This window comes from Podarcis erhardii, assembly GCF_964252035.2.
Source record: "Podarcis erhardii genome assembly, chromosome: 2".
Lineage (NCBI taxonomy): Eukaryota > Metazoa > Chordata > Lepidosauria > Squamata > Lacertidae > Podarcis > Podarcis erhardii.
This window is the reverse complement of record NC_138498.1, coordinates 60461774-60477169: the sequence shown is the minus strand read 5'-3', so window position 1 is coordinate 60477169 and position 15396 is coordinate 60461774. Positions and strand designations below refer to the sequence as shown.

Genomic DNA, 15396 nt, shown 5'->3' with positions numbered 1-15396 from the left:
TATCCGGTCAAAGTGGTCCAATACTGGACCCGAGGACAGTCGAGGGGCCTCCAGTTCCTTTATTGTATCCAAATTGGCAGGGAGGTCATGGCGGAGCAACAGGACCTTCTCCGCAAAAAAGCTCGCAAATGCCTCACAGCTGTGTGTCAGATTATTATTTAAATTTGGCTGTCCTTCAAGGGACGTTAAAGACCGAATTATACTAAATAATTGCGCCGGGCGAGAGCTAGCGGATGCAATGGAGGCCGAGAAGTAGGACTTCTTAGCGGCCTTCACTGCCATCTCATAGGTTTTCATAAAAGCCCTATAAGATGTTCTTGAGGCTCCGTCACAGGCACCCCGCCATACTCGCTCTAGCCGTCTGAGGTCCCGCTTCATTTTCTGAAGCTCCTCGGTAAACCAGGGAGCCCGGTTTCTGCGGGGTCGCAGAGGACGCTTAGGTGCGATCTCATCGATGGCTGCCAGGAGCTGGGTATTCCAGCCCTCAACAAGCTCAATCAATGAGTCGCCAGGGGGAGCAAGGTCCCGCAAGGCTTGACGGAATCTATCAGGGTCCATCAGCCTCAGCGGGCAAGCCCAAATCGGCTCACCACCTAAGCAGGGTGGGGGTGGAAAGTCAATCCTAGCTTTCAGAGCGTAGTGATCAGACCATGGCACCTTCATCGAAGGAGACATGATCACATCTATACCGGCGCCAAAGATCAAATCCAGCGTGTGGCCTGCTTGATGTGTGGGGCCCGAAACAAACTGGGAGAGCCAGTTTGTTCACTTTTTGTCCCAAATTAGTCGCTTTTTGTCCCAAAATATCAGTTTTAATATTCATCACATCCGTCTTCTTGTGGAGCTGTTCCAATGACTCACTTATCTTGCCTAGTGCAATCACTAAGGCTTCTTCTGTCGACATTCTCAAGTGATCCAAGGTCAATCTCACAGTTTTCTCTTGCAGCTGGAGATTCCACCAGCCCAACTCTTATAACAATTTCAAAGGCTCCCTCTAGAGGAAACAATTTCTGTTTGTATCAATCCTTTTAAGCACAGTTCAAGCAGTAAGATTAGTTTCAATTTTCAACTACTTTTACTCCTTTTTAAGTGCAGAAGGAGACAATGGAAACAATGTATTTCTCTTATTTAACTAACTGTCACAGTCAATGAACTTTCCCAAAAACGTCAGTCTTACTAGCAGTCCGTTTCCAGGTTCAGAGCGGTGGTGATCCAACTTTCTTCACTCTCTCCTGCAGGCTTACACAATCCAAAAATTCCCCCCTCTTCTCCTGCCTCCAAGGGGGGTTTAATGATTTTAGCCGATGGAAGTTTAATCCTTTACATAGGACTTTCCAGGACTTTAGCTTGCAAATCTTTGCTTCAATCTATTTACAAAAGGGGAAGGCAGACTTCCTGTTTGAAACCTCCCCATTTCGGTGCCAAATTAAGACGTTTAAAAATCCAATTTTCCGTTCTATTCACGGGTAGTTGTTTAGAATCAAATTGTCCACAGGAAAAAGTCAGCGCTCTCCGGCAACAGCAATGCGGCTTCACTCCGTGAAAGAAGCAGTCAATTCAAAGCACCACACCGCTCACCCCACATCGCTCTGGATCCCCGAAACCAGGTCTCCCCGTGAGTAGGGGAGGTGCAAAAGGTGCCGGCCGAATCCCACGTTCACAGGCTTCTCCCGCCTGCGATTTTTAATGGGTCTCCGCCTTCGCCGTGGCGGCCAGACCCTGAATTCCATGGAGCAAATTCCTCCCAATCAGAGGAATTCCGCCATTGCCGGAGGCACTAACCCAGAAGTCACGTGCCTCTCACACTCTGTTCCACAGCATTGTTTTTGGCACCTCCTGCAGGGCAGCGCCCAGCGGTACCATAAAACTGCCTCTGATGGGAGTTGGAGCCAAACTGCATCTAGAAGGCAACATTTTCAGTGTCATAATCACCTAGGCATGGTTTGCATTTAACAAAATGAAAAAACAGAGACAAAAACCAGACAGTAACTGAAATCAAGACAGTAACTGAAACCTGCTAAGCCACTCATGTCCAAGCACCAGCTGAACAGACATCAGTTAGAGAGATATCCAAAATATTAGGTTTTGGGAAAGGGAGAAGCGTTGAGATTATTCTGAAGGTCTGAGGTTCTGCATTATTTATCTTCCTACAAATTATATTTTTATGAAGTTTTGAAAGCTGTCATTCCAAGGACGATTTCCACAGCTTTCATCGGATTAACAAAGAAAATAAAATATTGATGCAGCCCTGATCGAGCATGGAATTTTTGACATCACTGGAGAAGAGCAGTTATATTAAAAAGAGTTTCTATGTAACCTTATTTCCATGGCAATGCATGCAGTACTTTGATTGTGTGATGTACACCTGGGTCTCTGCTGGTGTAGGATGCAATTCAGTGTCTACTTACCTACAATTCCCACTGAAGTCAGTGGGCATTCTGAGTAAACATATATCAGATTCCACAAATCCAGAGATGTGCTGCTTCTGCATATAGCTGCTTATACAAATAGTATCAATGTTATCCCCACCAACACCACATACACACAAAAAGTCATTAGGGCAAAGCAGCAGTTCTTCCCTATATTGTTGTAGGTAGACACTGCAGAACAAATGTTATGAAATAAGAAGCCAGAGTGCCTTGGCTAGAATAAATTCTAAGCACTGGATTGACTTTTTGCAATTATGTAAAAACGTAAACCACAATTCCAATAATGTAAAAACAAAACCACAAAATGCAGTAAACCACTGTCAAAATAAAAATAGTTAAGATAGGACCTGAAAAGTCTAGGAAGCTGGAAACTGTAAAACCAAAACCAAAACAAAGCACCGTAGTTATACCCATTCTAGAATGATTATTCATCCAAAGGCCTTCTTAGTTTTAATTTAAACAGGTGCCTAAAGACAGATAACATTGGGGCTTGGTAGATCTCAGTGAGTTGGGGTATTTTACAAGTTTTGTTCTGCAGGGAGAAAGGGATGTACGTTAGTTTGGGGGATCCTTCAGGCTTTTCACTGCCAGCAGGGTTGAAATGAGAGGAAAGGGTTTTTTTAATATTATCCAGCCTATACGTAATATAAAATGCTCAAGAACTTTCCTCAGGACAATATTTTCTGTACTCCATATGAGAATATCCATCCATAGGTGTTTGGACCTTTATGCTGAGTTGTTTATGCAAAAATGTGCTTCAAATTATATCAGCACTTCGTGAACTTGCTATGTTAGTATTGTGGAAGCTAAGTTTCAGGTCTGGCAAAAGTATTTGTGTGTGCTTTAAGCTTTAAAAGAGATGTTTTGGCTTCAAAGAATCCTTTGTTTATATGATTAAAGTGAATATAGAAGCACTTTGGAAATATTGGGATAAAGATAATATATTTTGATCTCACATTTGGAGAAAACCATTTAAGTCTTTATGAAGTCCCCTAGGTTTTTCAGAAGTGTGACAAGTTTGTAAATTTGTTTGTAGTCTTTTCTTTCTTTCTCTCTTTCTTCTTTTTTTAAAGATAATATTTCTCTCTTGAACAATTACTGGTACATTATTGCAAGTGTTTATTGGCAAGGTTGAAACTTTAAAATGTTGAAACTTCATAGTGAAAACTTGTTACAATGTGGTGGAGTGGGCAAGGACCAAAGTAGATTAAACAGCTATGGATCAATTTGTTTTAACCTAGATATGCCCCACTCACATACAATGCGAGAGATAGGAGGCCAGTATTAACAGCAGAAAGAGACACTTGGGTGAGGACTATAAAATGCTTTCCTTTGTCCATGGCTTGAAGGTAAAGGTAAAGGGACTCCTAACTCTGGGGTTGCGGTGCTCATCTCGCTTTAGTGGCCAAGGGAGCCAACGTTTGTCCACAGACAGGTTTTCTGGGTCATGTGGCCAGCATGACTAAGCCGCTTCTGATGAAACCAGAGCGGCGCACGGAAACAGCGTTTACCTTCCTGCCAGAGCGGTACCTATTTATCTACTTGCACTTTGATGTGCTTTCGAACTGCTAGGTTGGCAGGAGCTGGGACCGAACAACGGGAATTCACCCCGTTGTGGGGATTCGAACTGCCAACCTTCTGATCGGCAAGCCCTAGGCTCTGTGGTTTAGACCACAGCAACACCCACATCCCTCATGGCTTAGTAACCTGCAATCTCTCCCTCCAAAGGAAGCTGCCAGAGCATTAGTCCATGTAGCTCAGTACTGTCCAGACTGACTGTTAGTGATTCTCAGGGTTTCAGGCCGGTTTCTCTCCCATCTCTATGTGGAGATGCCAGGGGTTGATCCTGTGACCTTCTGCATGCAAGGCAGATGTTCTACATCTGAGCTATGACCCTCCCTTTCTTTTCCCATGTGACCTCACTTCTAATATTACAGTTTCACTGGGAAGGAAGAATGTGCAGGGACATTTGTTGTACCTGTTGAGAGATACAGAAGAAGCAGTAGGAGGAATTAGGCATCCCAGTCCATCCACCGTTTTTGCTCTTGAAATCAAACCCACCCACCTCACACTTCCCTTTCCACATGGGCAGAACGCATGGATTGTTGATCACATATGTAGTGTTTAGGGATGCTTCCGGCATTATTGCTTAATTAATACTGTTTATTTGATAGGGGGTTTTTTAATCTGGCTTTTTAGGGTGTTCACCTAAAGCAATTTCTTTGCTTCATCACCCAGGTGGGAGATGTGCATGAAACAAATGCATGTGTGTCCATTTTAGGCACACTGATGCCATATTGTTTTAGCATTTTTGTTGGACTTTTCAGTGTACTGAATATGTTAACATTCTTTCTTCTGTTAGATTCAGGGCCTCTAGTATATACTTTTAAAAGGGTTGCCACACATCTGTGACTTCCCGGACATATCCAGAATCCAGCTGTCTTTAGCAGTGTCCGGGCAGAAATCAGAAAAAATGTCTGGGAGAAAATATCCAGAAAAAAAGGTCCAAACTTATGGCAGCCCATGGCATCAGTGCCATTTTTGCCAATATTTTTTTTAAATAAAAATAACTCAAAAATGGCAAATAAATTGCGACTTGGCCCCCCAAAAGCTAAAAACAACTCAACAACTTTGCCAAAAAAAATATCGGATGTTCACCTTTTGAAATATGGCAACCTTACTTTTAGGTCCCAGGAGCTAATGACTTATAAGTACAACTTCTGGGTGATCCTTATTTTGGAAATGTCACATGTACAAGTGCGTAGGTACCATCAGCAGGACTGTGTTAGAATACCTGTAAGTGAAGTATTTGTGTTTCAAATGCATGACTTAGAAGTAGATGCCACTGAAATCTATGCCTTACTCTTAAATAACACTTCAGGCATTGAAATTGTGCCATGTAATCCTGAAGAAAGTTTTGCTTTTCTTACGGCAGAAATGTTGAAGTCAGCTTCATGGCTTTGTATGTCCTTTGTCTTCAGCTGGGACAGACACTCCGGAGCCCCTTCATGAAGTTTGTGGCACACGCCGTTTCTTTCACCATTTTCCTTGGACTCTTAGTAGTGAACGCCTCGGACCGATTTGAAGGAGTCAAGCTGCTACCCAATGAAACTGCCATGGATCATCCCAAACAAATATTTAGAGTAAAAACAACACAGTTCTCATGGACAGAAATGCTCATCATGAAATGGGTTCTAGGTAAGTGGAAATGCAATCACCTATTGTTCTCGTAGGCACAGGTCAAGGGGACTCAGACCGATGGCAGTGAAGAGCAGAGAGAAAAGTCAGGGCTAAAAGCTGGAGCTCAAGAATGCCTCTGAAAGGGGCCTTCTCTGTGGAATCTTTCATCCCCTGACAGTAACATTACATCAGAGGTACCTAAGTGGAGTCCTGCAGATGTTGTCGAGCTACAGCTACCACTCTCTTTGATCATTGGCCTAATTGGAGCTAATGGGAGTTGGGCTAATGGGAGCTGGAGGCCAATAGCATCTAGGAGGGGCACAGATTCCCCATCCTTGGTGTTTAAAACAAGACTATTGCCAATAGGAATTATGAGGAAGGCATGAAGAACCAGTGATGAGGCTGTTGGTTAAAGAAGTGAATTGGTATCTGCCCTGTGTGTGTCCATGTGAAGGTTTTGGTACCCTGCTCATAATCAGAGAAATCTTTATCACTACTGCTCCAGGCACTCTGGAATAATGTTGGATTTTATTCATTTATTTATTTTTATCCGACTTTCTAGAAGAGTGTCGTTTGATTTTCTCATTTAAATCGCTTCTAGGAAGTTATACCATTCTCTTTAATAGCTTGCCAATTCTGATACAGCTTTATGAATGTTTTTGAGGGCTGATAACGAACAGTGTAGCTGCGCTCAGTTGCATTTGTTTTGAGCAGTGCTTGAAGTCCTATGGGGGAGAAAACATTTGCCTACATGATTGACTGCCCTCTCTCTTGCTATCCATTGGCAAGCAAATTATCTTGGAACTCAAACACTAAGACTGTCTCTACTTTTTCCAAACAGCCTTGGTGGTCTTGTATAACACACCTGATCTTTCCAAGCCAAATTGTGCCAATGCATGGATCTTATAATTCCCCAGTGAAAATCTGAGAAAATCAGTAAGATCATAGCAGACAGCACTGACACGAGAGAACAAAGTTTACATGGGAGAACAATGCACAAAGCCCCCCAGAAGCTGCTTTACTGGGTGCTGTTTCACTTTCTTAGGCTGAAGGTCAAACCACTTGTGATGTGTCCCATAGTTTACTCTGGCATGCTTGGTTTATTTTTTTATAAATAAATAGCAGATGTGATACAGGGAAGCCCAAACTGGATTAGGTCCACTGTGTATTGGCAGGAGGTGTAGCTCTTTGCCACTGCAATGGACACAATCAGACTCTACCCTCCTCAAAATATTAATATTAATAATAATAATAATAATAATAATAATAATAATAATAATAATAAATACCCCGCCTGTCCAGCAGGGTTTCCCCAGCCATTCTGGGCAGCTCCCAACAGAATATTAAAAACACGATAAAACATCAAACATTAAAAACTTCCCCAAACAGGGCTGCCTTCAGTTATCTTCTAAAAGTCAGATAGTTGTTTATTTCCTTGACATCTGATGGGAGGGCGTTCCACAAGGCGGGCACCACTACTGAGAAGGCCCTCTGCCTGGTTCCCTGTAGCTTGGCTTCTTGCAGTGAGGGAACTGCCAGAAGGCCCTCAGAGCTGGACCTCAGTGTCTGGGCTGAATAATAGGGGTGGAGATGCTCCTTCAGGTATATTGGGCCGAGGCTGTTTATACACCTGCTGTTAGCAATGAAAGAAAAGGTTCCATTGAGAATAGCAAGTGCTGGATGCCTCCTTAGGAAAATAGGAATCCGCCTCATACTTACTCAGACCATCTAGCTCAGTATTATGCACAGAGACTAGCAGTGGCTCTCCAGAATTTCAAATCTGGGTTTCTCTGAGAGTTCCCTGGCAGTGCTGGGGATTGAACCTGGGATGTCCAGCATGCAAAGCAGATGCTCTACTACTCTGCTCTGCTGTGTGGCTACTAACCAAAATGACTATGTTCCCCCTCTACTGTTGGAGGCAGCATCCTTCTGAATCCCAGTTCCTGGAAACTGCAGGAAGGGAGGACTGCAGCACTCAGGACCTGCTTGCATACCTGAATTGAATTTCTACACCTGCTGCACCACAACTGACATGGCAGCGGGTGGGCCCATGTTTTTTTTCCTGGGTTGCCCCAGGCTGACATGGTTCTGTGAAACTAAGGAACCCACCCATGCAGAGATGCTCCAAATTCTACCTGGAAGATTTGGAGCCGAGTTCTTTTTGTCAAAAGCTGATACCATCCTTCAGACAATGGAATCTCCTGGCTCTGAGCCTGCTCATTTACAGTGCAAATAAAGATATGCAATCTTTGTGCATCCCAAATGAAAGTGCGTTAAACAACGGTTGTGTGGGATATTAGATTTGGGAAAGTGAATAAGCGACAAGCTGTAAAAAATTCATGAATGACAGTATGAATTATTTATTTTTTAAAATCATATTGAAATGCCTCCCAGGAGATCTGTTTTTTGAGAAAGGAATGCTTTTTTAGGTAACAGGTGCACAGCAAGTGAAGAAAATTCAGGATATTTGTTTGTCCTCTCTGCCCACCCCCTAGATATCTCCCATTTTCACTACTGTTCTCTGAGAATAACTGCCCACAACCTGTGCAAACTCTCTCTGCAGCCTAGATAAAGAATATAACATTTTTTATCTTGCTACAATTTTTTTTCTGGTTTCCCCCCAATTATTTTCTCAATTACATCACAAATGAAACCGCACTCAGTCAGGATGATAATATTTGGAATTAAGCAGAGTGAAGTGAATTTCAATGAAAAAACTGCATTTGATGTGAAAACTGGTGCTGGGACATTAACAATTCTTCATAGCTGAGTTTTGGGTGCTATCGGTGTAGCATAGTGGCTATGGGCCACCTTTTGCCCTACACTTTCTAATCACAGGTCCACACTTTACTGCTCCATGTCTGAGCACTTCTTTTTCACCTGCCTCTTTCCTCAGGAAAACCCATGCTTTGACCCAAAATCCGAATAAACAGCAATCTGGGTTTTCCAAGGATTGCCATTTACTCTGACTCAGCAGTATAGACTAGGCTTTTGTGGGGAAAATGCCAGGGCAGAAACAACAACCCAAGTGATCAGACACGGCATTTTAAAGCGTGGACCTGTGTCTAGAAATGTGACACAAAAGGAAGTCTGGATGAGCCCTAAGCTACAAATCAGGAGGTCCTTGGTTTGAATTTTGCCTCTGCCATGAACTTTACTAGGCGGCCTTAGGACAGCCACCACCACTTACAGTAACTTAGCATTGCCATACATCCAGATTTTTCTGGATATGTCCAGGATTCCAATGACGGAATTAGCGTCTGGGAGGAATTTGGGGAAATCAGCAAAATGTCCGGATTTTTACTTCTTGAAATATTGCAACCCTATTTTAACTTCTCTTATTGGGTTATTGTGGGGATTGCGACTATAAAATGTACATGGAGTGCTTTGAGGACTTGGCAGAACTATTGGTGTTGATGATGGTTGTGATTTATTATCCTGAGAGTCAGTGAATATTGGGAAGGGCAGCTATAAGAGAATATAGATTGCTCTGGCCACTAGGTTTTTGCATTCCGGGAAGGACCACATTTTGGGTGGAGCTGGAGAAATGCTGCCTTTGCCATTTGCTCAGGGGAGACAGTGTTTTTGCAAGTTTAATGCAACGTCTGGTGCCTGGGCATAGAGGGCATAGCTGAGGATTTTGAGGGTCACACCTTTGCCAGTCTTGCTGATGACATGATGCCAAGTTTGTCTGCCCTCCCCTCCCTCCCCCAACCCAGGTATGATATGGTCGGAATGCAAAGAAATCTGGGAAGAAGGCCCCCGGGAATACGTCATGCATCTTTGGAACCTGTTGGATTTTGGGATGCTTTCGATCTTTGTAGCTTCTTTCACTGCCAGATTCATGGCTTTTCTCAAGGCATCAGAAGCACAACAATATGTGGACCTGTATGTTCCCGTTGATGACCTCAATAATGTCACCCTTCCTCCTCAGGTTGCCTACTTCACATATGGTAAGAGAGGGTTGTTACTTAATACGTTTTTGTTGCTCCGGCTCAGGTATTTACTGGAGGCAGAAGCAGCAAAGTTCTTCTCCTGAAGGTCAGAGAATGTTTGCAAATTATTCATTATATGTGGTCGAATTGAGCCAGTTTGTTAAAACAGCTAATACAGAATCAGACAAGTCTGCTCTTAAATGAAATTCCAGATTTGTATGGAGATCAAACCGAATGCAGTTGTATGAACAACCTCAAGGCCGCACAGGAGAAGAACCTCTGCATTGTCGAGGTTCACCATACAAAAGGTAACCTACAGATGAAGGGATCTGCTTTGTGTTCCCAAAGAAAAAGAGACCAAGCGAACGAGACATTCACAGCTTGATAATATGTATGTACATTTAGCAGGTGAAACTCCTGGGGAAGCATTGGCATATGACTCACTGCTAGGGTAGGACCCCTTAGTATTTCTCCAAGGGGTAAAAGGAAAAGAAACATTCAGCTAAAGTTATCACTGACTGCCAGCAGCTCCTTAGTAAAAGGGCACAAGGTTAAACAAAAACAAAAACCCAACTTTTGTCTGGTCGGATGACAGATGGCAGATTTCCAGAATCAGGTTTTGCAAAACTAAAATCCCATTTCAAGGCACCATTCCCACACTGTGAGCTTGTTGTCAAAATGCATTGATACAGATTCCTCCCGATGAGGAAATACAAGTGAGGCCAAAACTGAATGATCAGTGGCCAACATGCATTTGGAAACCCAGCAGCATGTCTGCACTGTAAAGGTGATGGTGGTGATTTGCAGGCAAAAGCATGCAGGTTCAAAGAGTGGGTACTTAACCTTAATCTTTCCCCTGCTTTCCAAGCTGTTTTCCCTGTCTGATATCAAATATACATGCAGAGCTTTCATGGGGGGGAGAGCATCTGGGGGGGGGGTTGCAGGAGAAAGTGGAGGGTTAAGCACTACACCCCTCAGTCTTTGCTTCTCACTTGCAAATTGTGTCTGTAGTGCCTCCTTAAATGTAAGGGGTGATTTGTGCGCAGAAGTGCCTGGGTTTTGCCTGATTTCAACCTCCTATATCCCTATATACATCTTTGGAATGCACAGCAGAATCTGTTTGGGCCTCCATAATCCATTCTAGAGTTTTGGATTTTGGTGCGTTAATGTAATTTGTCATCAATTGTAGAAACAGGATTGTAGCTGTTTCAGGACTAGGTCACCAAAAGTAGACTGAAATGTTTTTCTTCTGTCACACAAAGTTGCCATAATTTTGAGCCATACATCTTCTGGGCTCTGTTGATACAGTTGCCTGGAAAAAAACCTGCAGAACAGGGAAGCCAGGAAAGAATAACAGCATTCAGATGTAATGTGATACAATGTACTTTTATTGAATTTAGAAGAGCAATGCCGATTCCTTATAACACCCAGATGCAGAACACTTGGAAATAATTTACATTTTCTCTAAGAAAATGTGTCAGGATAAACTTTGCTCACACACATAGTAAAGCAGTCACTAAGCAGGGCATGCATATGGATTATATTCTTTTTTGACACTGCTAGACCATTTTACCTTTCTGCTATTACATATTGTGGGGTAAGTGCTCCCTCTTGTGGAGCAACTGTGTAATCAGCGTTATTCCAAAGTACAAAGTGAACCAGCAAGAAAGGATTTTCCTGTAATGTAATTCACAGAATTCTACACAAAAATGGAAATACTAAAATATCAAACTAGTTGTCATAAAAGTAGACATTCAGACAAGGGCCTGTCAGAGACTTGAAATTTCTGCCTATTATTTCTCTTCTTAGTTACAGTATTTGTGTGTCTGTCTGTTTATAATAGTTCAGAGTCAGCATCTTTGTTCTGAATAATCATAGTATTGGATGGCTGAGTTTCCTCATTTCTTTTTGTAAACATATTTACTAAATTTAAGTGAAAGAAAAAAAGGAAAAGACAACAGAAGCCTCTAAATACTACACTAGGTTAAGAAAAATTAAGTAAAGGAAAAAGATAATATAAATTGGAATACAGTGGTATCCCAAGTTACAAATGACTCAGGTTACAAACGCTTCAGGTTACAAACTCTGCTAACCTGGAAGAGTTACCTCAAGTTGAGAACTTTGCCCCAGGATGAGAACGGAAATGGCACACCAACGGTGCAGCAGGAAGCCCCGTTAGCGAAAGCGCGCCTCAGGTTAAGAACGGTTTCGGGTTAAGAACGGACCTCGAGAATGAATTAAGTTCATAACTAGAAGTACCACTGTAAGTTATAGGGGGAATGTCATCTGCAATGTTTTTTTCATTCTGGTAGCTGATAAAAAGAGCCCATCCTTTCTCTCTGTTTCTAACCTAGTGGCTGATCTGCTGTGCTTTCCCTGTAACCCTGATCTGGGGCTGTCCCTACCATTAGGCAGTGTCACGTGATTGATTCATGTGGCAGATGTTGGGAGCAGTGGCAGCAGCACCCTGACTGTTCCTCCTGATCTCCACCACTCCTCCCACCTAGTCCTTGGTGATAAGGCAATATATCCCATAGTCCCCCCCCCCCAAAAAAAAACCCCTTAACCTTCTGCCTCAAGTGTGATGGAGGACACTATCCCATTGTCAGTGTCAGAGTAAGATTCAGTTGCCAGTAAATCTGTAGAATGGGGAGGGGAGCACCATCTTGTCCTTTGCCTCAAACAGCAAGATGTCTTGGGCCAGCCCAGGCCGGCCCTGGCAGTGCACATTTGTCACATCCCTGACTGCCATTGGCATGCCTGCTATAGAGAGTACAGAGTTAGACAGACTAGTGGTCTGCCTGGGTAAGTGCAAGACAATATCCTGTGTTCTTATATATACTTTTAGACATCTGCTGCACCTTGATCCTCTGAAATGTGATGCTAGTTAATGATGATGATGATGAAGATGATGAAGATGATGATGATGATGATGATGATGATGCTTTTATTATTTGTACTCGGCCCCTATGATGGGTCACTGCAGCCACTCTGGGCAACTTCCAACAAAACATAAAAACACAATGAGACATCAAGCATTAAAAACTTCCCTATAGAGGGTGGCCTTCAGAAGTCTTCTAGTTTAATGGCTATTCTTTGGTGTGCTGTGCTTTGGCCGAAGCCCACTATTTTGTTCTGGAAATCTTGCAGATGAACTACTGCAGTAATGAAAGGTAACAGAAGAAACTGGGAGAGTAAAGTGAAGTGGGTAAGAAGGGAAGACAGTAACATCTAGGAAATCCCCAGGAAACGCCCGGTGAAAGAAAGCATACCCTGGGTCTTCCTACTGCAATTTACAGGGTCCTCAGCCACCCCTTGAACCTTAGCTCTGTTCACATTAATAATATATATCACCTCTTGTGTTTCATTTTAGCCAGAAGCAAGTGGCTTCCCTCAGATCCTCAGATCATATCAGAAGGACTATATGCAATTGCAGTGGTACTCAGCTTCTCCCGGATTGCATACATCCTCCCAGCCAATGAAAGTTTTGGTCCTCTCCAGATCTCTTTGGGAAGGACTGTGAAAGACATCTTCAAATTCATGGTTATTTTCATCATGGTGTTTCTCGCCTTCATGATTGGAATGTTCAACCTTTACTCCTACTACCTTGGTGCAAAATATAACCCAGCATTTACGACGTGAGTATCTCTGCAGGACATTTTATGATGCAACTGGCTTTCTCTCTAGATTGCCTTTGTATATGTTCTATACAGATTGCATAAAATTACATGCCAGTTTGATAGAACAAGCGTTGAACTACGCTGTGTAATAATTAGAAGTAGTAAAATAGACTTTATGCAGAAGTGCCACATTTAAGAACTTGAGTACTGTTTACTTTGGTGGTTGATCAATGCAGATGACACATCACGCCCTTTGCTTTAAGCAGTGCTATTTTTCTAGAAAAAATAGGTGCCGGAACTCACCATGAACTCCTTCCTCATTCTCTTAGAATGGCAATGGCGCCATTCTGAGAGGTGCCAGAACTGAGTTCTGGTGAGTTCTAGCTGGAAAAAAGCCCTGGCTTTAAGTATGATGCTTAGGGAAGGTTGGATGAAACCACTGATTTGCTATGTTTGCCCCTCTCTTTCCCAAGCCATTTCTCTTCACTTGTCTTCGTTGTTGTTGTTGTTGTTGTTGTTGTTGTTGTTGTTGTTGTTACTCCAACTTTTTCCCTGATGGGACTCAAGACAGTTTAAAGATAAAAACAAGAACTGCTAAAAACATAAGGAAAAAACTATAATTGAAAAACAATTAAACATTGATAGGATTAAAGCTATATACATATATAAAATTTGGTTTAAACATACAATTAATTACAATAAAAACAGCATAGCACCAGCCCTTTCATTAAAAGCAGCCAGTTCCCAAAAGCCTGTTAGAACAGGGAAGTCTTCACCTGCCAGTGGAAGGGCAGCAAGGAGAGACCCTACTCTAGGAAGGAATTTCCCAAGTCTGGGGGCAGCTACTAAAAAGGCCCTCTCCTCCCATGTCCCCACCAAGCATGCCTGTGAGGGTCACAGGATCAAGAGAAGGGCCTGCCCCAAAGATCTCAAAACCCAGGCAGGTTCATATAAGGGAATACGATCTTTCAGATACTGTAGCTTGTACCTAAGCTGTGTAGGGTGCTATGCAGCTTTGAGTAGCTGAATCACAAGACTTATCAGCAAACATTCTCTAATATTATCTTTTCGAACCCCAGACAATCCTGGCAGTTGAGGAATCCTTACAGACTTTGCAGCTCAAGGTTTTCCATATGCTGATGATACAGTGATGAGTGTTATCAGTGTATTGAACACATTGTTCTACAACTTTCCTGAGAGCCAACATGTAAATCAGGAGTGGGCATTAAAAAAAAAAACTGTTTAAAAAGCCCTAGATTTGAGGCTATTCAGACTTGACCTCTGCTGTTTCCATATTCATTGTGCCACCCAATGCTATGTGCTATTTGGGTACCATCTTAACAATATACATGAATATAAAACTTTGTAGCTCAGTCAAGCAGAATGAATCATCCAATTTTCAACTGCCTGTATGCCCTTAATTCTGCTCTCAAGTGCACACATCCTTTGACAGATGTTGGAAATGAAAAATAGTATCTAATCCTGTAATTAAAGGCTGTGGCCTAAAGAAGCTGTACAAGATAGCAGATTTCAGGTTGCAACTGTCAGTATTTCACTTCTTAGTGCTCCAATTCATCATTTTTTTAAAAAAGATAAATGCAATTTACATTTGAATTTATGCTGAATTAAATTCCTTGTCTTTGAGAGATTAAATGTAAAGGAATGCAGCGGTCACTGTCACATGGCTGCAAGTAATAATCCTATTTTACACATTTCCATTAGTGATGATGCCAATTTTGGAAACAAGGAGAATGAAATTCCCCAGTCTGGAAATCGCAAGTTCATTACAAGCTGGGCACAAGTTGCCTTTGAATTCCAACCCTGGCTCACAGTTTCAAGTGTGCGAGGATCATAATCTCAGAGTGTGCTCAGAAATAATATGACTTGTTTCCCGATTTTATGGGAAAGAATCCATTCTAATGCCCATTCCAAATCACAAGTGGAGGTCTGACTCGTCAACTTGCTTTGCTGTGGTGGCATAAGGTGGAAAGCAGGCTGTCGAAAGCAGGGGTCAGCAAACTTTTTCAGCTGTGGGCCAGTCCACTGTCCCTCAGACCTTGTGGGGGGCTGGACTATATTTTGAAGGGGAAAAAAATGAATGAATTCCTATGCCCCACAAATAACCAGAGATGCATTTTAAATAAAGGCACACATTCTACTCATGTAAAAACACACTGATTCCTGGACCATCCATGGGCTGGATTTAGAAGGCGATTGGGCCGGATCTGACCC

The 15396-nt window shown here is 42.6% G+C and overlaps 1 protein-coding gene across 2 annotated transcripts in view; it reads left to right on the top strand.

Annotated features, from left to right (window-relative positions):
• Positions 1 to 15396, top strand: part of TRPC7 (transient receptor potential cation channel subfamily C member 7) — a 122801-nt gene that overhangs the window by 79684 nt on the left and 27721 nt on the right. For both annotated transcript variants that reach the window (XM_081850356.1, XM_081850355.1), the window contains exons 5-7: positions 5411 to 5627; positions 9329 to 9562; positions 12918 to 13182. In XM_081850356.1, coding sequence (XP_081706482.1) covers positions 5411 to 5627; positions 9329 to 9562; positions 12918 to 13182 — 716 coding nt within the window. The remainder of the gene's footprint in view (positions 1 to 5410; positions 5628 to 9328; positions 9563 to 12917; positions 13183 to 15396) is intronic.